Source organism: Phalacrocorax carbo (genome assembly GCF_963921805.1).
Source record: "Phalacrocorax carbo chromosome W unlocalized genomic scaffold, bPhaCar2.1 SUPER_W_unloc_3, whole genome shotgun sequence".
Taxonomy (NCBI): Eukaryota; Metazoa; Chordata; class Aves; order Suliformes; family Phalacrocoracidae; genus Phalacrocorax; species Phalacrocorax carbo.
The window spans coordinates 1,081,453-1,106,197 of record NW_026990254.1 but is presented as its reverse complement, the minus strand read 5'-3'; the positions used below and the strand labels follow the sequence as shown (position 1 = coordinate 1,106,197).

Sequence of the window (24,745 nt, the reverse complement as noted above, 5' to 3'; positions counted from 1 at the left end):
GACAGCTTACCACCAGTAACGGCCACCGATTCCAATGTCGCGTACAGCCGCTACACTCCCCCACCCCACCCCACCCCTCCCCTCCCGGCACAGCGAGGGGGCGGAGAAGGTGCATGCGCAGGTGTTGCGCGGCGGGGAAGAAGTGGTGCGAGGGCTGGGTGGTTGTTTCCTGCCGGCGTCTCTGTATTTGGGTGAGAGGGTAGTGCTTAGTTTGTGGGGTTGTTGTTTGTTTCTGGTTCGTGCCGTTGTGGGGGGTGAGTGGCTTGAGGGGTTGTTGGTTGCTGTCTGTGGGCCTGTCTTTGCCCAGGCCTGGTGTGAGTCTCCTGGTGGGGTGTAGGAGGGGTCTCGTGTTGTTGTGGGGAGAGGTGCTAGGGCAGTCAGGGTCCGGGGGGTTCGGGGGCGGGGGGGAGCTTTATAGTGCTGCCCTGTGGTTGGGCGTCCTGGCTGCCTCCCTCTGGGTCGCCAAGCGCTGAGGTGGGGAGTGAGGTGTGTGAGTACTGTGGGGGGCTGGTGAGGCTTCGGGCGCTGTGGGAGCTGCGTCCCCTCAGGGGCTCCGGGGTCGTGTGCGCTTGGGCTTGCTTACGCAAAAAGCGTACCAGTATTTAGTTATGTGTTTCCCTCAAAAGTACATGCTTACTTGGAAAAGAGTTGCTCACTGGTGGAAGTGTATCTGATTTGTAACGCTTACTAGACTTTTTGGAGAGTAATTTCTGTCACGGTAATCTACTGAAAGTCATCGTAAATGCCGTTATAGCTACTGTGAGACAACAGTGTTGTTATGCTGTTTTGTTTTGGGTTTTGTTTTAGGGAAGGTAACTCCTTCATTGCTGTTCTCTTTATGGTATTTACAACTTCAAAGGCTAAAAATACCTTGTTACTTTTACAACTAAATCTCGAATTCTGATGCTGATGAATTTTATTAATCAACTCCTTATGTATATTGTATGTAATGCTGAGAGTGCCTGGGATGCTTAGAGATGAATGAGGTGTGTCAACAGTTTTTACATTGCCTGTCCATACTAGAAATGGAAAAGGTTAAGAGGTTTGTTTCTGAAGTGTAGGTCCCTTTTCTCTGTTAGAAATTACTAATTTCTTACTGGATTCCTTACTATGTCCACTTCCTTCCTTAAAGTGACTTAATTGGTGTTTCTGCATCTGTGTGTTTTGCTTTGTACTGTTTTATGATTTTTGCACTGCACATAAATATTATTCAGACTAAATGTAAATGTCAGGTAACTTTCTCATCATGCAATTTTTTTTTCTCTTCAGCAGAATTGTAAGTAAGCATCTCAAAAAAACCTTTTGCTAATACATAACACTTCACCCCACCTCCAAACAAAAGTGAAAGAGAAAACTGTAAGAATAGTTATCTTGGCAGGTTTTTCTTGGAGCTAGTATAGCAGTGTCAATGTAGGTAGTACTAGTTTTTCACTAGTGTGGGCTGTCATCACAGGAAGTAAGGAACAATGTCAAATTTGAGCAAATAAACTCCTTGGAATTTATTTACCTAAGTTCCATGCTAATGCCACCTGCAGTGATAGTTGGAGCTGTCTGAGGAGGTAAAGAATATGACAGGAGTCCATAGTGGTAGGTGAAAGAAGACTTCGAGGCCATGGAAACAATGAGACCGTACTATAGTAAAGTTAGGAATAACTGATTTTATTTCAGTGTATGAGAGAATGCCTATTACTATAACTGTTAATACAATTTTATATATATATATATTTAAATGTTTAGTTTGGTAATGGAGAGAGAGAACCTAAAAGTGATACTTTAATTTTATTCTGAACTTAGATTACTGTGTGGTGATAGGATTTCCATGCTGGTGCATGGATCTGTCAGCACTTTTCCTAATTGTGTTTCTGTAGCATTGGGTTTATAAAAAAGTTTTTATGTAATAATTAGGGAAACACTGCCATTGCTCTTATGACTTCTAAATGTTCCACTTTTTTGAAAAAAACCTACTACTTGTATTTGTATCCCTGTATTGCACTAATGGGGTAAATATTTATATGCAAAGTATTGAGGTCAGTCATGAAAAACTCTTTCAGTGACACATCTTTGTTTGTAGGGTTCTTATTTAAGACAAGTAAAAAATGAAGAAACTTGAAACTTGTCAGGTTTTCACTGCAACAAAGAGATATATACAGTATTGATAACTGGTTTTAAAAATCTTCTAATGTGGTCTTGCCATGTAAAGTCTGAACTTTTATTGTCTCCAATCTATAAGTTGAGCTTAAGGTAAAATACTGATGACTTGCAAAATGGATGCAACACGCAGTTTAACCTATTGTAGAGGCAAAGATTTTCACCCAGCCTTTCTGCTAATGTATAATGCATATAATGACACAAGATCAAACAGCAGTCAGTTGTGCCAGAATCAATTTAAAATATAGACAAATGCAGATTTACTATCACAGCCTTCATTCTGTTAGCACACACATAAAATAACACTATATATATGACAGTCTTAAAGCATGAGTAGATTACTTTCCAATTGCTGTCACCATTTGGCTGCTTCTTTGCTTATGTTATGAAGAAAACCTAATTTTGCTTATAGTTTGTGATCAGCTGCATCTTCATGTTCTTATGATGAAGTGTTCCTTCCCTTATATTGTGAACATCATTGTGGAACATTTGAAATAAGAAACCTATTCCACTAAAATATGGTACTTTTTCCTTGAGATGAAAACTTATGAAAGTTACATGAAACAAAATATAAAATTAAACTTAAAATGGAGGGTAGCAAATCAGAATTCACTTTTAAAAATAAGTAAACTAAGTAGTAATTGTGAAACTTAGAAAAATATAGTGCTCTTATTTAGTGTCTTCTCCTGAAAGGAGATAAAACTAGCCCACAATCACAAGTCTTTTAAGCAATCTGTGGAAATATATTGTAGATTATTTCAGTTTTTAAACCAGAAGTTTAAAAAGTTACTAGTATTTCTTGTTGCCTAATTTTAATTTTTTTTAATGTAGGTAGAAGGCTACATGTTCACTTTGAGTAGAAAGGAGCATGTTCCTAAATTCCTCCAACTTGGGTTGTCCACCCTTCCCTCCAGAACGTCATCAACAAAGTAATTTCTTCAGTAAGGTTCATCTAAATATGCCACCTGCTCGTCTCCCTCACCAGCTCAGTTTAACTCAGTTTAACTTTCAGAGTGCAGCGTAAGTACAGTAAGATTTGATAGTGGGGATTGGGTTGAAAAAGAGAGTTAACTATCTCTTGAAAGAAGTATTTCTGTTTATGGAGGATGTTTTTCACTGTTTGACATTAAACTGCATTAAACTTAAAAAAATAGGAAGGTGTCATGTAAAACAGAGCTGTATCATTTCTGTTGGTGACCTGCAAGTTTTAATGGTCCCCTATGTTGTGCATAATGCTTGAGATGCCACTGCAGTGGTTAGAGTTAATAATCCACAGTTCAATTTTAAGGATATTCAATTGTACTTGTTTACTGGGGAAATCAGGGAGGAGATGAGAAGGGGAGGAAACTTTTATTCTTGGGGTTAGGTCTGAAGACACGATGGTATTCTTTAGGCTCTTAACTTTAATGCTGCCTTAAGTTAATTTTTTTGTTAACCTCTTCTTACATGTGTGCTCTGAAGAATGGCTGTTTTCTTTGTATTTTTCATTTAAAAATATTTTTAAAAATATATATACTAAAACATCTCTTCATTTTGAATAGAAAGGACAGATGTATTGCTTCTAAGAAAAAAATGGCAGGTCTTACTGAGTTAAGTATTTAATTAAGAAAAAAATGCCAACCCAAACAAAAGCATCTTAGTTGTTATATAAACAATTATGGACTGTAGTTTTTCCAGGCCTCTGAGTGGGAACCTCACAACTGTTCCAGCTGTTACGCTGCAGCCATTGACTTATGGAAATGGCAGTCCACTATGTGTGTCTGCAGCCCCTATATCATTCCAAGGAAGAAAGTAAGTTCTTTGTGTGTGATTAATTCTGGTTGTAATGTACTCGTGATCAAGTTTGTCTAATATAAATTTCTTGTGCAGCTTGAATTTAGTTAGCAATTGCAAGAATACGGAATAACACTTTTTTGGTGAAACGGGCCATGTCATGGATCTTTAAAGCGTTCGTGTATCTACTTTTGAGAATTTTAGTATTCAGAAGTGACTTAGTATGTGTAGTTTTTCTCTTCCAACAGCTGTGGACTTACAGCACTGACTTGCATATTTTATTTTAATACTATAATAGATCGTAGTTTGTGTGTGCTTTGACTATAAGAGGGTTTGTGTCAATAGTGTGTTCTCTTCCTGTTAATTTGTCAAGCTAAGACTGCTCCTTCAATGTTTTATGTGAATTGTGATGTTTTTCTGATGACATGCTAGATGTTTCTCCTGATTTTCTTAATCATGTGATGTTTCACTTTTCACAAAGTGCTGAATTCAAGTTCTGTAAGTTCTTTTTTTACTTTTTAAAACAACTAAGCTTACATGAATTTACATAGCTTCCTTTGTTACCTTAGTTATAACAGAAAAGAATTTAAGATGAATGTGTGGTTTCAGTTTCTCTTAACATTCTAGGAAAAAAAAATACTTTATTCACCATATCAGTTCAGAAATAGTAGTTATGTTTGCAGTTTTTAATAGTTCCGTGAATCAGCTGATAGGGAGGAAGCCTTGTGTAATGTCTTAAACTTTCCTGTATGCTATTTCTCTTCCAGATTTAACAGATGAGAAAATAAGTACAATTAAATATATTGTAATAAGCTATAGTTGAGTATATAACCATCACATGACCTAAAGAAGTGCCTGGTTTCACGATGTATGCATGTTTTCCTCTTGACCAGTCTGGTTTATGGAAAGCTATATTGTGTTAAGAGATTTGCAATCAACTAGTTAATCCTTAAATCTTGAGTCAACTCTTAAGGTATTTTTGCTGAAGATGAGTTCATGTAAGTTCTTTTTGGTTAAAATAAGCTGAAACAGCATCATGTTTTGATTTAATATTACGTTGTGAATTTCTTTAAGGTTGTGGGTAGGTAATGTTATCAGAACTTCACTCAGAGTTGAAAACTGAAATGGTGAGTTGAGGTCTCTTCAGATAAACTTGTGTTTAATAATACTGTTCAGGTCCCCAAAAGCTGTGTCAGCTTTTCTGACTACAAGAAATAACTGTAGTTTTATTAATAGTTAATTTATACATATGAAGATTTGATTTAATGCTTTTTTTAATTAAAAAAAAAGTGTGAATACCCCCATACTGGTTAGCTCATATGTAATACTTGATGTATAAACAAAATGTGAATGTCTTGTTTTAATCTTTATTGTAAATAGACCACAGTATCCAATTACTCATCAGCTTTCAGAACAACTTTTCTTAATGAAGAGTTCAGATGCCAAGGGGCTGTCTGTAAGATCACTATATCTCTTCAGATATATTCGAATTCCTGTGATAAATGACTTAACGAGGCGATACAAGCTTGTGCTTGGAAATGAGACATTAGTTTTATGACTTGTGTAGCTTAATACAATCATTAGTTTGATTTGTCAAATGAGTAGTGGTTCTTTTTTTTTGCCCAGATTAACATTTATCTGTCTGTATAATCTAAGCCTACACAGACAAATGCTAAATTTTGAATGGCTATTGTGGTAAGTTTCTTTTTCTCCCCTCCCCGCTACTTGAACTTGTCTTGTTCATCCTGGGTATTCAGAACTCACAAAACTTTCTCACTGCACTCCTGTTGATTTTTAAAGAAAAGTACACTTACATAGTCTGTATGTATCATTTTTTTTTAAAAAAAGTGTCTGATCATGAAAATAGTAATACCAGCATTCATCTTTTTTAGCTGTACTGCTTAACTGAACTTGCCATTTAGGTTTCAGTTGGTTAATATATACTCTTGTAAAGCAGTTGCATCAGTTCATTTCAAGGGTATCTGTATTTTTGTAGTTGTTTGTTCTCTTTCCCATTCTAGATTTATTTCACCTAGTATCTAGGATGGGCATGCCTTTTGTTCTGTAGAATACTTGCTTTTAGTGAAATAGTCACTTGTTTTTTTCCTTAGGAGACTAAGTGAACAAAGTGTTCCATATGATGTCAAACGGCAGCGATTTCATTCACCTCATCGTGAAACTACTGTAGTTAACCAAGCAGTGCCTTTACCAGAAGAATGTAGGTATTCCTATCCAGGATCAATTCCATCTCCGCTGTTCCATGCATATTACATACCATGTTTAACTGGATGTGTTCCTCCATTGCGAGATGCTTCGTTTCCAGACCCTATAGAAACCATGCTCCCTGTGGCAAAAGATAAGGTAATATCTTTCTATGCCTGTGCTTTACATCTGCCTCCTGAGTAGGCAGGGTCCAATGTTTCTGTGGGAGACCACAAAAATTTCTGCAAGGTTCTTTGACAGTGTCACGGGGTCTCTATTGCTGATCTGTCATTAGAAGGAATATCAATAAATGTAGCTGCCACTATGGTCCTATATAGCCTCCTTGTGTGTTTGGTTTTGGAGCATTTGGAGGGGGTAGGTCTGTTTGCTTGTGTTGGTTGTTTTTCATACTAATTTTGGGAAATCTACATGTCTGTCAGCAGAATATATATCTGGTCTTTCACTGCTTATTCCCCGAAAGGCTGTGGATACTGATGGGGCAATGATTATTTTCTGTGAATAGACATTTTGTAACAGATTGAAAAAATTTAAATTTAAAAACTTTGCAGAAATTTCTTCTGGGGAGGTGTTCAATATGAATTCAAGTGCAGTAAAACTCGAGACAATGGAATAGATCATGTGGAACTTTTTTTTTTTAATGCAGTTTTCTGTTTGATGTAATTGCATCTCTGGCAGGAAAGAATGTTCAGTTCTCTCTATCTTTACTTTTTGGATGTGTGTCAAGTTAAGTCAGCAGGTTTTGGAGTTGTTTCAAGCATGTCAGCAACAGACCTGTGATTTGAACAGAAAAGAGCTTTGCAGAATAGAACTCCAGAGAGAACTTCAGTGTATTTTTCCACGTATGTTTTGAACTTGATTACTTAATATTAGTTTGAATGTTCAAGTTCAGTTCTTTCTCTTAAACTGTGACACATCACATCAGTTTTTATTCTGTGATTCTTCTGTTACAGGGAGCAAGCTCTTCTTGGTTGGGTCCTCACTGAATGGGTTTGGCACTCGTAGCAGTGATGGTGACTTGTGTTTGGTGGTTAAAGAAGAACCAGTAAGTAATTTAAAAAATATATAGTTAAACTCTATTTTTAAAATGTGTGTTCTCTTATAAGGCTGGATTCTAAAACAAGAAACAAATGTTCAAATCCTTTTGATTTAATAACATATTTTATCACTTATGAACTGTGGGTCCAATAATGTTGCAAATACGAATTTAACAGGTAAACAAAGAACAGCAAAATGGAGAAGTAAATTGCCTAAGATCTTTAAACAGTTTTCTTCATGAACTCTAACTATTTTAGATGCAGGAACAATTTTTATTAAGTACAAACTTTTATTTCTTTAAATTCATAGCCAGTAATTTTAGTGAGCAGGAATAAGAAAAATGATATGCAATGTATCTTAAATGTTTTCTTTCACCAAAAGTACTTATGAGTAGAATTTAAGTTGAGAGAAAAGATAACAAAAAAACCCCAAACCTAAATAGAGCATAATTTTGAAAGAATTGAGACATCATTGAAAAGGAGTTAAATTTTATGTAAGTGGGGCTAGCTTTCCCTCAAGTTCTGTGATTTGTGAATGTCTGATTGGTATTTGCATATTGAATATGAATTGTTCTGTCTAGCTTTTGCTACACTAAATGTATTTGTAGACTGAGGAATGTGTTCATACTCATGTACGTGTCTTACTGCAAGAATAATTTTTTTTATTTGAAAAGTAAAGCATGCTTATTATATAAGAATAAGAAATGTAAATGGGAGATACCACTTTTTTCTTCACTATCGTATTTCAGGTAAATCAGAAGACTGAAGCAAGGCATATACTCAGCTTAGTCCAAAAACTCTTCAGTACTAAACTTTGTAAGTTCCTGGCTACAGTGAGGTGGTAAGATTACTGGTAATTCTGGAAGAAATATTGATGCATGGTTATAACTAACTTATGTAATTGCATGTTGTCTAGCTTCTAATCACAGTATAGTTTGGAGAAAAGCTATAAATATTTTGTAATGTTACTTATCTTGGTACTGATGGATAGTAATTAGAAAAACATAAGGGTTGCTTTCCAAACTAGCGGACTTCAAGAACAGGTAGCATCTAAAATGACTTTTGAATAGTGGACCACAATTGCGGGGGGTGGATTTCACCTGTTAGTGAAATCTTACTACTCTTTTAGATTGCAGTGCCTTCCTGGGGATAATACTCTAAGGATTTGTAAAATAATAATAGACTGTGTATAATTTTTTTTTTTTTGAATGACACACAGGACAGCATGGATGGATGACTTGATACAGGTGAAAAAGTTAACTTAGGTGCCTAGTGGAGAAAATTTAAATGTTGACAGTACCAGCATGTATAGGAGAAACGGGTCACTTCATAGTTCTTATAAGTTGTTGTTTAGACTCCCTTCAGATGAAGAATCCATTTGGGCAGTTCTTGACTTAAAAGTGAAAACCACCTACTTAAGAGAGGTTTTTGTGTCATCCTTTTATAATTCAAAGATCCTGTCACTTATTAATTATCAATGACTGTGTCCCCTTAATTCTCATACTTGTGAGATTTTTTTCTTTTATGCTACTCCTTACATTGCTGTTCTGAACAATCCTGTAATGGTAAAAGGAACAAACAATAAATTTTAGACTTCAAAATATCTTCACTGGCAGGTCTGTATAACCAGATTTCAACAGCTCACTTGAGGAGAGACTTGCTATATCTATCTCAGAATAGGCATCTGATATACAATAGCAATAAATCATCAAATATTGATGTTTGCATAAGTGGTCCAGAACTTAGTCTGAGTATGCCTAGGATGCAAGTCATTCCAGCGCTGAGAAGCACAGTGATAAAATAACTGTTTTCAGGGAGCATCTAAATGAACTATTACCCTCTCTTTTTTTTTTTTTGTTTCTTCTTTCTTTCAAGAGGTGTTCTGTGATAGAGTTTTAGAAAAAAATCAAGTTTGTTTGCCAGTAGCAGAAAGACATGACAGTCATGTGGGAATGTGGGAGTGATCCCTGAAGGTGTGTTTGTGCCATCACTCATTTCTGATGCTTTCCAAATTGTCTGTTATCTTGCAAGTGCCTTTAGTCAGCTTCATTTAATCAAAATGTTCTGTGGAAGGTGAGGCAGGACAAAACACTGGTGATGATATTGCTCCTGTCAGACTGTTTTCGTTGTGGTATGTAGACCTCTTAGATAATCTCCTCATAGGTTTAACATCGCTATGAGCATGAATTCCTATACCTAGCCATCTGTCCTTGTATCTGTGTATGGGTGTTCTCTGGATACAACTGATAGACAATAGTTGTTTGAAAACATTCCCCCATTCAAAATGAAAAAGCTTTTCCATATGGGTCTTTCCATTTGGATTTAGTTCACTTTACAGTTTTTATCTCAACTATGTGAAGGTTTCAGTACTTCTGAAACAAGGGAGTTGCCCAGTTATTTTGATTAAATCTTATTTAGGCAAATATAATTGCTGTAATCCAAAATTTCAAAATAGCTTGTGGGTTGCTGTGTGTTTAGTTGGGTTGTTTGTTTTGGGTTGGGTTTTCTTTGGAGTGGTGGGGGTGATGGGTGTCCCCCAAGCTAGATTTCAGAAGCTAATAGATTCATATGCTTTTTCTCTGTCTCTGGGGAGATGATCTTAGCAGTATTCTTCACTGGTGTCCTGTTGGCACTCCTGTGGGTTTGTGGAGTCAGGCTTACGTGCTCAGAAATGTCTGTTCATTGTCAGCTCCAAATTGGCTGCAAAGCTCTTGTTGTGTTTTGTGTATATTTTTTTTTAAATGGAACTGCAGTTTCTTGTTTAATAGATTTCCTACCTTCTACTGTCTGCAGAATCCCAAATGTGGGATCTACAAGTACATAAATTTGAAGAAAAAACATACAGAAATTGTAATTCTTTTAAGACGTTACTTCAACTTGAACCAGAATTCTAGATTTGCAGCCTTAAAAAGGTTAGCATGAGTGCATGTATGCTGCAGCTGTGTACAAGCAAGCGTAAGATTTGTCTGTACCAAACTTCATTTAAGAACTGCAATTTCATTCAAACAGTATTCTGTATTTTATTGCAAGTGCTTTTTAACAACCTAAAAAGTATGAAGCTTCTTCTGATCATTATTTTTAGGTTTTGTGCTGCCCAGTTAATACATATGCTATCCTGTAATCTTGTGGAAGAAAGACTGCAGCATGTTCTCAACAAGTGTGTGAGCTGTCATTAAACATATTCTTTGCTTCACACAGGAGAACAGAAATAAACATAGTTTGGGCCAGACACAAAAGCTAACTAAATATACGTGCCAAGATGTGAGAGAAACAAGAAGGGGGAGGAAAGAAAATGTTATTTAAAACTAAGTTCTTGGGCTAGTTTTGTGAAAGAGAAAGGGTTAAAAAAGAAATTTTTTTTTTTTTTTTTTTTGTAAGGAGGAGATTTGTGGCATAGGTAATGTTCTAGAGCTTTTCTAGACTTTTCCTAGACCACTGCAATTTAGGAACTTGAGAGAAGTTTTCCTAGCTGTGCCTCTCCTAACATTTTCTGCTGTTCCTGCACTCTGGTGTTCCTGTATATTTAAAAATAAGGGCTACAAGAGGAGTGATTCTCTACTTATTTCACCTTAATTCCATGATTGACTAATGGGAAACCATTCCGAAGAAAAGTCTGTCTTTTAGGTAAATCATCTTCAGAACTTTAAATGCCATCTCTCTTACCCTTTATATACAGTTAACTGTGATTGTTAGGTTAGCATTTCATTCTGGGAGGTTTGGGAAGTGGATTCAAAACTTATCTAAACTCCAGCTTATTTCAGTTTCAGGCTTGCAAAAGGTAACAAGTATGAGCAAGGAATTTGAGCCCATCAGATTTAAAGGCTTATAGCAGAGGTTTTTCTGTGTTGCCATTCTGCATGTAGAATACTGACTGAAATGGATATGTTCTTTTTTGTTGTTTTTTTTAAATGGATAAAGAATTAACTTCAGGTCAAATCTGTCCAAATGTGCATATCCATAAAACACTTTCAAAAATTCTCAGGAAAAAAAAAGGTAAGACTAATTTCAATTGAATATTGCACAGTAGGGTTTTAACAAATCTGAAGTTGTCATCCAAATGCAGTAGAGCTGACACTCTTTAATCAAGGTTGCTATCCAAACTGGTAGAAAGATCTCTTCCCACTTACCTGGTGAAGATCAGCTTTTATTTAAGGCTATTTTTAATCTGTACTAATCCTATCTTTGTCATGCTTATTTATGCTAATTTGAGGTTAATTTATGGAAACAAGGGGAATATGTAGTGTTTGATATGGTCAAATTCAAGTGGTCCTATGTTTTGCAACCTAAGAATTGACTAAAGCTGTGCTTTTTGCCTAAATTCATATTGTGTAACCTATGGACTCTGCTTTGTCTTTTCCATTACTTTCATGGGTGCATTTCTCATTCAGGATTATGGGCAACTACTAAATACAGCCTGAGATATTGTGAAGAATGGGGAAATCGCAGATAATGACTGATGCAGCAGTCTTGGGTTGCTAAGTGTAAAGATGTGTTTGGTCGCACTGTCTGAGTCTGGCAGAGCTTAGTATGTTTGGGTTTAGACAGTCTGGCATTGAGCCTGTGTGTCTGTACTGTGTGGATAATAATCTGAGGTGCAGTCCTGTGATTGTGTATTTATTGCATGTCCTATTGTCACTAAAGCAAAAGGCAAATAAAGCTTAATCCATCTTTCATGGAAAGCGGTGTCCTGTTTTCAGTAGTAATTCAATAGGAAGTGTCTTTCTTTGTATGTACTTTTGTCAAAGAAACCGTTCTTGAAGTTTTAAGCATAATCAGTGCATAGTGATGATACAGTTATGTTAATATTTTTTGATCAGTAAAATGCATGACATCAACTGCAGTCTAGACATGATTAACAAGTATGCAGCTGATCATGTGCCCCTTGCTACAATGTGGTGCTGGACTTAAGTATTTGGTCATCCTGGATGGGTCTGTTCTTGCTCCCTTCTTTTTGAACCTTAATTATTCAGGATTTCTATCACAGGTACTACTCCATTCCTTATGTTCAAATTTCTTGAATATACTTCCCACAGAAAAATCTTCCACTAATGCTTTTTTCTAATATTTAGTGCTTTTTTTTTCACATGTTTTCCTAGATTGTATTTTTGCTGCAGTTGCGAAGGTTACTTAGTTTAGTGCAACCCTTCTAAGAATATTTTTGCTAAATCTAATAAGCTACTATTTGAAATAGATAAGTCAGTTTGACACTAGGATTTTTTTTATTATTATTTTAAGATCAGCATCTTTCATGGAACTTAGTTGCATATTTTTTCCCTTTTAGCAAGCTACATTGAACGACCTCGGCTGATTCAAGCAAAAGTGCCAATAGTGAAGTTCAGGGATAAAGTCAGGCAAGTATTCTGTTCAACATAATTTCTTAGACTTCGATGCAGGAAAGTATCTACTGTCCATATGAGTAGTCCCACTGAAGTAATGCTTTATTTGTGTTGTACTGTAGTTGGATTACAAATTTGTACAGCTAGCATACAGTGGCAGTCAGCTTACTTTTTCAATGGCCTGAAACATCTCTTGTGGTTGAGATGCTGTTTAGTTTCTGTGATGTGAATTAGTAGCGGTACATCATGTATTTCTATGGGTGATTTGTGCATAGTGGATTCTAGCTGACAGATGGTTCATGACAGGAAAACAATGGTGGGAAGAAAATTGTTGTGAAAGGTAATTTTGCTTTCTGTGCTTGCTTGCTTCCCCCTGGTGGGATGGGGGAGAGAATTGGAAGAGTAAAAGTGAGGCAACTCATGGGTTGAGATAAAGACAGTTTAATAGGGAAAGCAAAAGCTGCGTGTGGTAGCAAAGCAAGGAATTCATTCACTACTTCCCATCCGCAGGCAGGTGTTCAGCCATCTCCAGGAAAGTGGGGCTCCATCACACGTAATGGTTACTTGGGAAGACAAATGCCATTGCTCCAAAAGTCCCCCCTTCTTCCTCCTTCCCCCAGCTTTATATACTGAGCATGATGCCATATGGTCTGGAATATCCCATTGGTCAGTTGGGGTCAGCTGTCCTGGCTGTGTCCCCTCCCAGCTTCTTGTGCACCTGGCAGAGCATGGGGAGCTGAACAAGTCCTTGACCAGTGTGCTACTTAGCAACAGCCAAAACATCTCCCCATTATCACCACTGTTTCCATTACAAATGCAAAACACAGCCCCATACTAGCTACAGTGAAGAAAATTAACTCTATCCCAGCTGAAACCAGGACATGATGACATTTGTTTTCTTGATTAAAATTTTTTGTTCATTTTAGCAGAATGTATTCTGCTGTTAAACACAGAATATCTCCCTAGAAGACAAAGTGTAGTATTGCATGTTCTATTTACAGTGTTAGGTACTAATTCTATGGCTTTTTTTTTTTTTAAGAGGGGGAAAGTAATTGGAGAGAAGTTGTTGTATTGTATTCCTTTTATCTTCATTATAAAGACATGAAAATAAATAATCAAGAGGGATGTAGTAGGACATGACAATGTATTCCTTATCGTGTGTGACAAAAGTACCTGCCATAGAGGAAAAAATTTTCCAAAGCACTCAAATTGGTTGGGAGTCTGAGTAATGTTAAAATCTTCCTATATTTATGGGCTTATATTTTGTAAGAATTATGTGTATCACCTTCATGTAATAACATGGTTTGACTATTATTTGTAAATAGGACTTTGAACAACTTCCTTGTATCTATTTATCTTATCCTGCCCACATGCTTCTAAAATTCACGATATGCTTTTATCATGGCAGAAACCCTGCTCTGATAAAACTGAATCTGTCATGTTTACACTTTGAGCTAATAAATATCCATTTAAGCTATTCTTGCATCTGAGATATTATATAATACTTGCTAGGGTTTTGTTATATACTTTTTTTTTTCATTTACACCTAATCCCATATTTACTTCTGTATACTTTCCTGTCTTTTAAAAATGTGAAATTTTTTTTTAACTAATAACTTTCTCCTCTAACAGTACAGAAGGTTGTTTCTCTCATGGTTTCTGAAAGTATTAAACTTGTCAAGCTAAAATTTGTGTGTTATGGCTTAGCTACTTATAACAATACTAGTTTTCATGGATAAGTTATATGGTAATTCAAGATTTTTTTTACCAGGAATAAATCATGGAGCTATAGCAAGAATATTTTTTTCCAATTTAACATCAGAAAATTAACTTTAAAAAGAAACCTTAAGTATGGAAGTGATTATGTCAGAAGATGGAAGTATTTTGTAGGCATTTATAGTCCATACTGCTGTCACTTTTAAAACAAAACAAACAAAAAAAGTCATGATATTAATATACCTTAGAGACAGGATTTAAAGAACTCTTTATTTCCTACTAAATCAAAGTATTATCTTATACTGGAAGCTGCCTATTACTTTTTTTTTTTTTTTTAGAAAAATCAGTGCTGTTCACCATCTGGCTTTCTGTGTTGGTTCTTTTTGGAAGAAGGGAGTGGGGTGGGGGGGAATGACATGACATTGGGTTGGGGTTTTTTGTTTGGTGTGGGGTGTGGTTCCCCCCCCAGTTATCTTTCTCTTATGTACCCTGTCACCTCCATCCATGTTTTGTCTTTTTATTTAAAGCATCTGTCTTTCTAGTCCTTATCAGCTTTTGTCTTTCCTAGGCTCACACATATACATAAATGCACAGTCACTAGTTATTTTGTTTCAGAGGTATTAAAAATGGTTTGGATATTCTGTACCCAGGGGACTAAGCTTGTTTTGGCCAAAACCAGAAACTAAACATGACAAGTTTCCTGTGAAAGCCAATTCTCTTGATGGCCAGCTGCTGGGAGAAGGTGGTAGGATTCAATGGATGCTCTCAGCCTCTGGATTCTAATGTGTTGTCACTGGTCCATATATACTTGAAAATTACCATTTCCTACTTATTTTGACTTGGTGAAAGGAGAAAACATTCAGTTTGTGTGTTCTCCTTTTTCATTGTAAAGGGTTTGTTTGGTTTTGTGGTGGGTTTTTTTGTGTGTGTTGTTTTTTTTTTTTTTAATGCTATAACAGTAAGGAAAGATCCATTGCATGTAAAGACTTCTTATCTTTTTTTTTTGTAGTCTTTCCCAGGTGTGCTGGTTTTGGCTGGGAAGGGGTTAATTCTCCTCACTGTGGGGGTCAGCTACCTTTCCAGCTTCCTGCGCTCTGCCGCGTGGCGGGGGGGGGGGGGGGGGGGGGCTGGGAGGGGCAGGGCCATGGTGGGGGCGGCTGACCCCGACTGGCCAATGGCAGGTTCATTCCATACCATGTGACACCACGACCGGTATATTAAGGGGGGGCAGGTTGCGGCTCGGGGGCGGCGGGGCGTGCGGTTTGTTTCGGTGGTTCGTTCCCCTCCTTCCCCTCCCCCGGGGCTTTGCGCCTCTCGTTGTTCTCCTTTACATTGCATTTCTGTTGTTGTTTCTTTTAATTTTAATTATTAAACTGTTCTTATCCCAACCCATGAGCGTTGCCCTTCTGATTCTCTCCCCCATCTACTGGTGGGGGAGTGAGCGAGCGACTGTGTGGGGCTGAGCTGCCGGCTAAAGCACGACACCAGGAAATAATTCCAGTGCTGGCTCTGCTACCAGACAAGCCTTTGATTAATTAACAAGATTTCTGTACTATGGAGGATGAAAAAGCTTCCTCTTCTGCTACATTTGATGTGCAGTTGACTCTCTTCCTCTCCTTTAGCACTTTTGCTAGAATTTGAGTCCCAACAGTACAAAACAAGTACACTTGCCATAATTGCAACATCTATTAAATGTTTGTATTAAAGTACAATATAACTGCAATGGAACTTCTTTAATCAGTGTCTGGTAAGTAGTAGTCTTGTCAATTGGGGTTAATTGGAATTACATATGCAGCTTGACATACTTTATTATATTTGCATATACAACTGATATTCATACTGGTTTTTACACTTATTTTTACATTTGTCAGGCAGTAGCTCAAGCTTGTTTATTTCCTGTACTGTTAGATGTTTTAAGATGGTAGTATCAAACAAGTCATGCTTGATATTAATTCAGGTTTAAAACTGTGTTATACCTGTGATGCAAAGAATGTTTTAATGTAGTTGATGTCAAAAACCTGTTGTAGGCATCAAGTTAATGTTTTATCTAGTTTAATAAATTCTAGGTCTATGTTCCCCTTAAAATAGTTCAAGAGAATCCAAAGGAATGTTCAGGCAAACAACTATGCGAGTGAGACTTGGATATATAAAATTGAAATAGCTGTACATAGCAGATAGCTACTGGTTTGGCAACAATAGGTTGCTCTTGTTGTGAGTTAAAATGTTGCTATGGCTTATTGACTATGAATTTAATATTGTTTCTTGAGTACTGTGAGCAGTTAAGCTCTATATGCAGTATGAAATTCAAATTGGAGGGGGATATAAGTAAAGCAGGTAGTGCTTGTTTGCCTTGTTCTTATTTGCTGTTAACAGTATGAAACGGTTATTAAAAATTGCATGCTCTGAAACGGTTACAATTCAGAAGTTTCTTTACACAGTATGTGCCACTTACTAATAAACAGTTTTCATCTCCAAGTGCTTGCTGATTTATCTCAGACCATCATTGCAGAAAAGAGATTCTTACCTTTTGACCTCTTCTCAGTTCATTGGCATGATTAGCTAAACTAATACATCAGTCCTTCCTGGCATCAAAAGTTGTCCATACTAAATCATGTATTGTCTAGTTAGGAGAAAGATTTGTTAAAAATCTACAAATTATTTGATATATTATGTTGTCCTAAGGTCTAGATTTGGATCTACATGTATTTTCTATGTAAAACAAGAACCTACATTTTGATAACAATGGAATTCAAGTATATAAACAAGTACTATAAACAAAAAGAGTAGAAATCACAGCATCAAAACTCTGAAGAAAGTGACAGAGGTAGAGAAATAACTAAGATAATACTCTAGGAAACTAAGTAGGTAAATATTCTGAAATTGAATATCTGATGATTGATTCTTTTTCTTCTCACCAACAGCTGTGTGGAGTTTGACTTGAATGTAAACAATATTGTAGGAATAAGAAATACATTCCTTCTGAGAACCTATGCATACAGTAAGTTTTTAATATATTATTTCTATAAACTTTGCTTTTTGAATTTGTATTTTTGTATTGATAGACTATTAAAATTAAGTTGAATGTATTAGGTTACTATATATAATTACCGTTAGCTGCATTAGATAGCTTTAAGGTAACTTCTTGTTCACTATAAATGTATGGAGAAAACTGATATATCAGCTAAGTATGTTTTTAATTAAATATAATATTCAGAAGATAACAAGGAGTCTTCATATTAAGGTCCACATATCTACTACAGGGGCTGCTTCAGTCTTCTGCAGATGATGAGATCACTATACTAATGACCATCTCATGGTGTAATCTCCAGTTTCTTTTATTTCTTTACAGCCACTGATAGGTATGTGTGGCTGATAGCTAGCTGTGACTGTATGCTGTTACAGAGTCTTTCCTTAGGAAAGCCAAAATACTGCTTCAGTTTTTATACTAACCCCAAAACAAAACTGATTTGTGTCTCCTCAGGAGTCTGTTTTACTATCTCTTCCTGAAATGCAGACTTCTAAAGGGGAAGTAATAAGAACAACACTCTTAGTGCTAAGCTAAGCTTTTCTTTCTTAGCATCACAATGTCATTTGGCAGATAAATACATAAGGAGGGGGCCTTAGAAGAAGACTACTTCTTCTAGGCCATCTGTGCTGCTGCTTTCACCACCTTCTTCAGTTCTTGCATACAGGAATTCCTTTCTCTTTAAGGTAGGAAGCTATTAGTAGAAGTTACCTTTACTAGTTAGTTTTGACTGTTTCAAGCAGAGTAGTTTGTTTCATATTCACATTATTAAAATTTTATTAATTTATTTAAAATATTAAAAATCACTTAATTTGTGTGGCTGAAGGGCTTCACCCTGCATTGGAGAAAAAAAAAAAGAAATTACCTCTCATGTGGAAGATGTATGGGTATCTCCTGTTCCATTAGAACAAATTAGATGCTTAGGCAGACAAGGGACTGGTTATCTTAGCATGATTAAAAAAAATAATAAATATTTCTGTGGATGTTGTTCTGTCTTTTTAAAATCAGCCCTTCTACGTTGGTGCATAGGTATTATAGAAAACATCAAAGATGATGTGGCAAAGTGAAGGAGAATGCCTCCAAAAGGGGGAAATGTAGGTAGATAGGTAACTGAAGTTGATGCTGTTGTGTTATCAGTTAGTTGCCTAAGGAGGCATGTCTGCAATTAAATCAGCAGTTGATGGTTGGGATTTTTCAGTTGAAGCTGGACCTTTTAGCTTTGAGCAAATGACATTACTGAGCACTTTCTTGAGGGGGTAGCTTGTTGACTGATGAAAGAGCATCAGGACAAGTTTACTGCCTGTGTTACTTTGTTATATGCTAATTACAGGTACTAGCAGACAGAAAACCTTATCTCAGAATGAGGTCAACTAAAAAGAGATCTCTTCTACTGTGTCACAAAAAAGAGAGTCCACTTTAGAATTTGAGCCTGTTTGTATTTCTCTCTCATGGAAGAATCCTATTCCAGTTAATGCATGTTCATATGATGCCTGTACAGTAATTCTTCTGTATCTCACAGTGTAGTAGTAGTCATATCTCTTCATTCAACCTCTGGTGCATAATGTAGGGGATGAGATGACTGGTGGTAAGGAGTTTTCTTTCTAAGAGGTCTTCTGGATCTAGGACATGCATTCTGAGAAGAGGAGTAGCACTTTCAGGGGCATGTGTGCTGACCCACTGCAAATAGGTTGTGAGGAAAATACCATGCTTGGTAGGATTTTCAGAATAATGGAGAACACAGCAACTGGTACTGGTGCTATTGTAGAATGTTTCTTGTCCTGGATGAAGTAATTACCTATTGATGTATTCCTGTCCTGATGTGCAGAATACAAAACTTTGTACAATGATGTCAGGTTAGAAAAGATATTCCAAAACATATAAGGCATTGTAAGGCAGCTGACTGAGCTGATAATCTGTTTCCATGTATCTGCAAATAATAAATTAAGTATGCTGTAAGGTCCCTAGGAGGTAGTGGTGAGTGACATCTCCCTATAACACATCACAACCTTCATGAGAAAGCTGTCTATATTTCCCAGAAATTCAGATGATCATAGCTGGAATATGACTGTATTTATGTCTTTACTCATGAAAAGCACATCTTGATTTAATGTGTTACTGTATCTAACAATCTCATCTACAAAAAAAAAAAGAAGCTGTTGAGGACAAGGCAAATTTTAAATTTAATGTTTGGATGCAGGGATTACTACTTTTGTGGATCCTGAAGGAAAACTTAAGAATGAGCTGTGTCCTCCAACCAGAAGAATTCTTTTCCCTGCCCTCAAAGGTTATTAAACCTAAATTTTTTCTTATTTAGATTATATCTGTCCTGGCAGCAAGTTAATTCAGGGAATTAGTGCAATGAACTGGAGAGAACTTAATGAAGTAGTGTCATGTTCTACTTTTGACTGATGCATTGTTTTGTCTTATCTGCAAGTTACCTGGCATACCCCTTGTAATATATCTGTGGATCTTACTATTCAGACTGTTTTCAAATGTGAATATTTTTTCTGATTTTTATAAGATGAATAGTAGTTGTAGAATAACTAAGGAAATTCTATAAAATAATTACAAAAGGTAACCTTAGAATACAAGAGTATTATGTTGATCAAGTAGGAACAAATACTGATTGATTGCTGTCTAGTTAAATGTGGTGGGTTTTTTTTTTTTTAGAAGCATTTGTTTTATTTGCAGTTGAGAATAGAGTTCGTCCCTTAGTGCTGGTTGTTAAGAAGTGGGCGAGTTACCGAGACATAAATGATGCCAGTTGTGGTACTTTAAGCAGCTATACTCTTGTGTTGATGGTTTTGCACTATTTACAGAGTAAGTATTTTTCTTTTTTTCTTGTTGAAATAATCCCTTTTAAGTTCATATTTGTGTAGTTTTCACTCTTAACTCCTGCCAGTGTTTAATCTTCTACACAGAAAAATCTGAAAATAAAGTGCTCCATTTCCTTAGTGCTGTGTTTTTATTTAACAAGTGGACCTCTTCTCTGGAGGTAGTTACCAGCTTTAAAAAGGAAAAAAAAAAAAAATCGACATACCTGCAGGACACTGTAACTGTAAAATAAACTCAAGCTCTAGTTAACAAAATCTTATTTTCTTGTAATGTGCTGATTGTTCTTGTTCATGTTATCTTAATGACAGCTGGTTCTTAACGTCTTATGATTATATCTGTGGACATATTGGGTATGCTCTCACTTTAGACTTCTTTCTTTGTCAGTTTGTGTAGGTTTTAAATTTTTTTATCAGATAGAAAGAGCAATGCTTAGTTCCTCTGACAGCTTGTTTGGCCTGGAGTGTAGATACTTGCTGTAAAGTGGGTAGCCAACTATTTATTAGTCTCAAGATTGCACTACGCCCACTCTGTACTAGGGTGGAAAGCTTTTTATGATAGTTGACTCAAGCTGTTGACTTGCTTTCAGCTGAACAGTATCTGTAGTAGAGGACCAAAGAGGGTGTTTTTGTCTGTTTGGGATCCAGTTGACTAGGTTACTAGTCTTTGGTGCTCATTAAAAAAAAAAAAAAAAACCCAAAACCAACCAACCAAAAAAAACCTGTTGATTTGGAGGAGGTGAAATGGCAAGCAACTTAAAAATGAAAAGACCAAAGTGATTATTAGATACAAGATTGAAAATGTTGGGAGCAACTGGATGCTATGCGAAGGTGAAGCACAAACAGGAGAGGAGAAAAAGTATCTTTACGTGGTCTAGCAATGAGTGACCATCTCAACAGTGACTTGATAAGCATTTGATAGTGTTACGTTTTTAATGGAAAATAATTCCTTTCATACAAAACTGTGCAGTCAGCTGCCTGGGAAGGATCAGCAGTCTGCAGGCCAAAGAGGAGCTATTACCAGTGCTTTATCAGTCTTTTCTGCCAAAAAAAAGGCTGAAGTGTGGCTCTGGACATGTATCTGGCACCAGCTGTTTAGATTCTGATGTTTTATTTGTGCAGATTTTAACTTTTTTCACTTCTGCTACTGAAAGCAGCTTGTGTCCTAGTCATAGAATTTTCTAATAGGGCTTTTGTTGATGTTACTTGGGAGGGGGGGAAGAAGCTTTCTTTATCAGTAAATAGTATCCCCGTCTTCACTAGACAAACTTCTTTCCTTTATTAATCCATTTCCATATTCTCATACTTGTGTGGAAGTCTTTTGAATCTAAGGTTAGTGTGTCTTGAGTTTATTTTGTAGATACATCAATGTCTTGTGCATGAACTTTCCTCCAGGTAACAGGTCTATCTTGTACAGTAGGAAAAGGAAAACGCATGTGACAAGGGGTAACTTCCCCTTAACTCCATCCTCCTAATATATTATGCAGACCCTGATGAAATATCTTGATTGCTCATATTGCTCAGATTTTGTTGCCTTTTCTTTCATTATGGCAGATAATTGGAAAATATCCAAGATCTTGTAGAAATAAGCTGCTCATTTTGTTTGTGGGTGTTTAGAAATATAAAAAAATTATTATTAAAGCAGCTGTGATCATATTCTTAGCAATCCTGCTAGATAATATAGTATACTCTTTGAAGATATCTCAAGCATGTTCTAAGAATTCTGCTGTTCTGATTCTTAGTCCCTATGGAAAAAGGATTCTTTAACATCTCTTACCCTGTGAGACCTTGTCTGAAGGGTGAATTAAGTCCCAAGTGAAAGTCCTGTGTGCTGAACTTAATTATTCTTCTCCCTAGTAAATTATATAAAACAATTGTTTAAAAAGACATGCTGAAGACATGATGTTGAAGCTTTAGTATGAGGAGTGTTCTAACAGTTCTGTAGCTGCTCTAAGGCTTGAGTAGGATGTGAATACTTTAGATGGTGCCATAGATAGAATAAAATTCTAACCTGGGAGAGAAAGGTGTTTTCCCCATTACTTGTATTGTGCAATATATGCTTTCCCTATCCATGACTTTCATAAGTTACAGACATTAATGATATTAACAAACATAAAATAAACAATTGTATGACCTTTAACCTGTTTGCCATTCAGTAGACCAGCTAAAGGCATTAGACTGTATTTATGTGTATTATGGGGATTTTGCTAGCAATTGTTGCTGAGTGGGTTGGGTGTTTACTTTTATCTTTGGGTTACTTTTGGAGACTTGGTATCTAATACTTTGCAGCTGAAGAATGTGTACTTATGCAGTATCTGGAGACTTCCTGTGCTGTGATAGAATCATATTAGATGTAGGGGGGGAAAAAAATGAATGAAGCTCTGATTTCCTTTAGGGAATCCTAAACTAGTTTCTTATAGCCATGAATTTCAAAAGTCAACTCATACCCAGCTGCTGTAGAGTCTCTTATGTCTTCTGCAAATAGCAGTATCTTAGTAACAGCTTCCCTTTAGTTGAATTAACCTCTTATACTACTATATACAAGATATAGTAACAGAAAGATTTGTGGAATAACTTATTTTACAAAATACACAAAAGTTAAGTTCTTGAATGTTTCTAAGATAGAATTTCAGTACAACTCTGGTGTAGTTGATATGATATTGTTACCCAGGAATTACATGAATCACAGCAACTGTTAACTTTTTTTTTTATAGCCCTACCTGAACCCATCCTTCCATCCCTCCAAAAAAATTATCCAGTAAGTGTTTATGAATTTAATACATCATATATGTGTATGAAGCTGCTTATCTAAAATATGTGAATTCATAAATATCTCTAATGGGTTAAGTTAAACACAGTCTGTAAGCCTGGTCATTGATAACCTTTTTCACACAAGTTTAGTGTATTTGCTGCTTTTGATCATTTCTTTAGTGAAAACAATTTGTTATATATGAGAAATTTACAACTGTGTGTGAAACAGAGTGCTAATGAGAGCTGCTGACCTAATTCTCTCTGTGCTGGCCTGAAAATATTCCTGTCATCTTAACTTTCTGATTCTTATTTATTAATATGTTAAGTAGTGTTGTTTCTATCCAACTGTGGTGTTTCAGAATTCCATACCTTCCCACAGCTGTTGAGTTGATTAATATTTCTGGGTACAGAGTGTGAATGATATATGTTTTACTAAGGAGACTTCTGAGACCTCACAAAATTGGGCTTCAGTCCAACAAGAAAACACCTTTTGGGGACTTTGTTATGTCCAGATCATACTCTGAGTTCTAGAGAACTCTGAATTGGTATGCTTTGATCCTCTGCAGAATTAGGACTGTGATTTGTGAGCCTTAATCTAAGGAAGATTATCTAGAAATAACAGCTACCATCTTAGATATTTGTCCAGGAACAAAAGAGCTATTGCTGAATAGTTCTATGCTTTAACTACTTTAGAGAAATACCTAATTCCTTCTTCCTTACCTTTCCTTTCATGTGTCACTCCTTACATTTTTTCTTTTATTCATAGTTGCTATAGTTCGATGTTCCTATCTATGTTTTTTCTACTGTGCTGAAGTAGTATCAGAAAACCATTCTTTCTTTTGCATATACTTCCTATAATGCTGAAATGGGAATGTACTGTACTGTACATCAGGGAGAAAATACTGTGGTGTCAGCCATCTTGGGTAATTAGCATAATCAAGATGCAGAAGAAAGCTTTGAGCTATAGTGAACTGCTATTTCTGTTTTGTAACCCTGCTTAGGTATACCTGTGCTAAATTTTTATGGTCTTTTTTTTTTCTCTGATTTTTTTTTTTACTGTACTGTGTACCTTCTAATCTCTTCATTGATATTGCTTAAAAGCATTTGAAGCTGTCTTTAATTTCTTATACACCTAGCTTTATCTGGTGGGTTTTTTTAATTACTAAATTTGCTAATTATATTTGCCTAAAGCTCATATACTTTTTAAAGTTTTTAAATTATTATTTATTTTTAAGGGTTTTTTATTTTAGTTTTATGTAGCATGTAATTTAAAGAAAAGAATCAGTAATTTTGACTTCTTTGTAATAATAGTTCAAACTTTTTTTTTGTAGTTTGAACTGTATAAATGCCTTCAGAGTACTACACAAATATTAATGGTTTAAATTATTAAAGTAAGAGTATACAATACCATAAGCTGAAAAATCTGATTAATTTGTACTAAATGCGAGGTTTCATCTTGTGTCCTGTGAAAGTGGTAAATCAGTTGCAGGTTCCTGTGTTTTTAGAACACTGCTGTAGGAATAGCACTTTTTTACCCTGTTTCAACATAGATTTCTTTGTTGGTTATCTTGCCTTGCATTAGTATGGACAAATATTCTAGGATGACTAATGTATAAAATATTCTTTTTATTTTATTAATGCTTACTATAAAACCAAAGTGAAACTATGGATCAGGACACAAAAAAAATTATGCTAGAAATTTGCAGATATGTTTTTAGTCTACTGTCTCTATTAGGGATATAATTAAGTGTTTAAAATGTGCTGTGAAAGTTACAATTTCCAAATACTGATACTGCAAAGAAACTTAAAATGAAAATGAGAAATACACCAAAACGATTCTGGTCTTATAGCTTGCAGTAACAACTACAAAGTATGGGCAAATGTCAGTACCCAAAGAAACCATATATTT

General features: G+C 35.9%; 1 protein-coding gene across 2 annotated transcripts in view; it reads left to right on the top strand.

The window, feature by feature from the left end:
- The first annotated feature begins 482 nt into the window (after window positions 1–482).
- LOC135310865 (poly(A) RNA polymerase GLD2-like) overlaps window positions 483–24,745 on the top strand; it is a 43,326-nt gene continuing 19,063 nt past the window's right edge. For both annotated transcript variants that reach the window (XM_064439937.1, XM_064439936.1), the window contains exons 1-10: window positions 483–3,168; window positions 3,817–3,939; window positions 6,033–6,282; window positions 6,869–6,983; window positions 7,095–7,186; window positions 7,928–7,994; window positions 12,460–12,529; window positions 17,151–17,227; window positions 19,946–20,074; window positions 22,800–22,843. In XM_064439937.1, coding sequence (XP_064296007.1) covers window positions 3,017–3,168; window positions 3,817–3,939; window positions 6,033–6,282; window positions 6,869–6,983; window positions 7,095–7,186; window positions 7,928–7,994; window positions 12,460–12,529; window positions 17,151–17,227; window positions 19,946–20,074; window positions 22,800–22,843 — 1,119 coding nt within the window. In that variant the 5' untranslated portion in view covers window positions 483–3,016. The remainder of the gene's footprint in view (window positions 3,169–3,816; window positions 3,940–6,032; window positions 6,283–6,868; window positions 6,984–7,094; window positions 7,187–7,927; window positions 7,995–12,459; window positions 12,530–17,150; window positions 17,228–19,945; window positions 20,075–22,799; window positions 22,844–24,745) is intronic.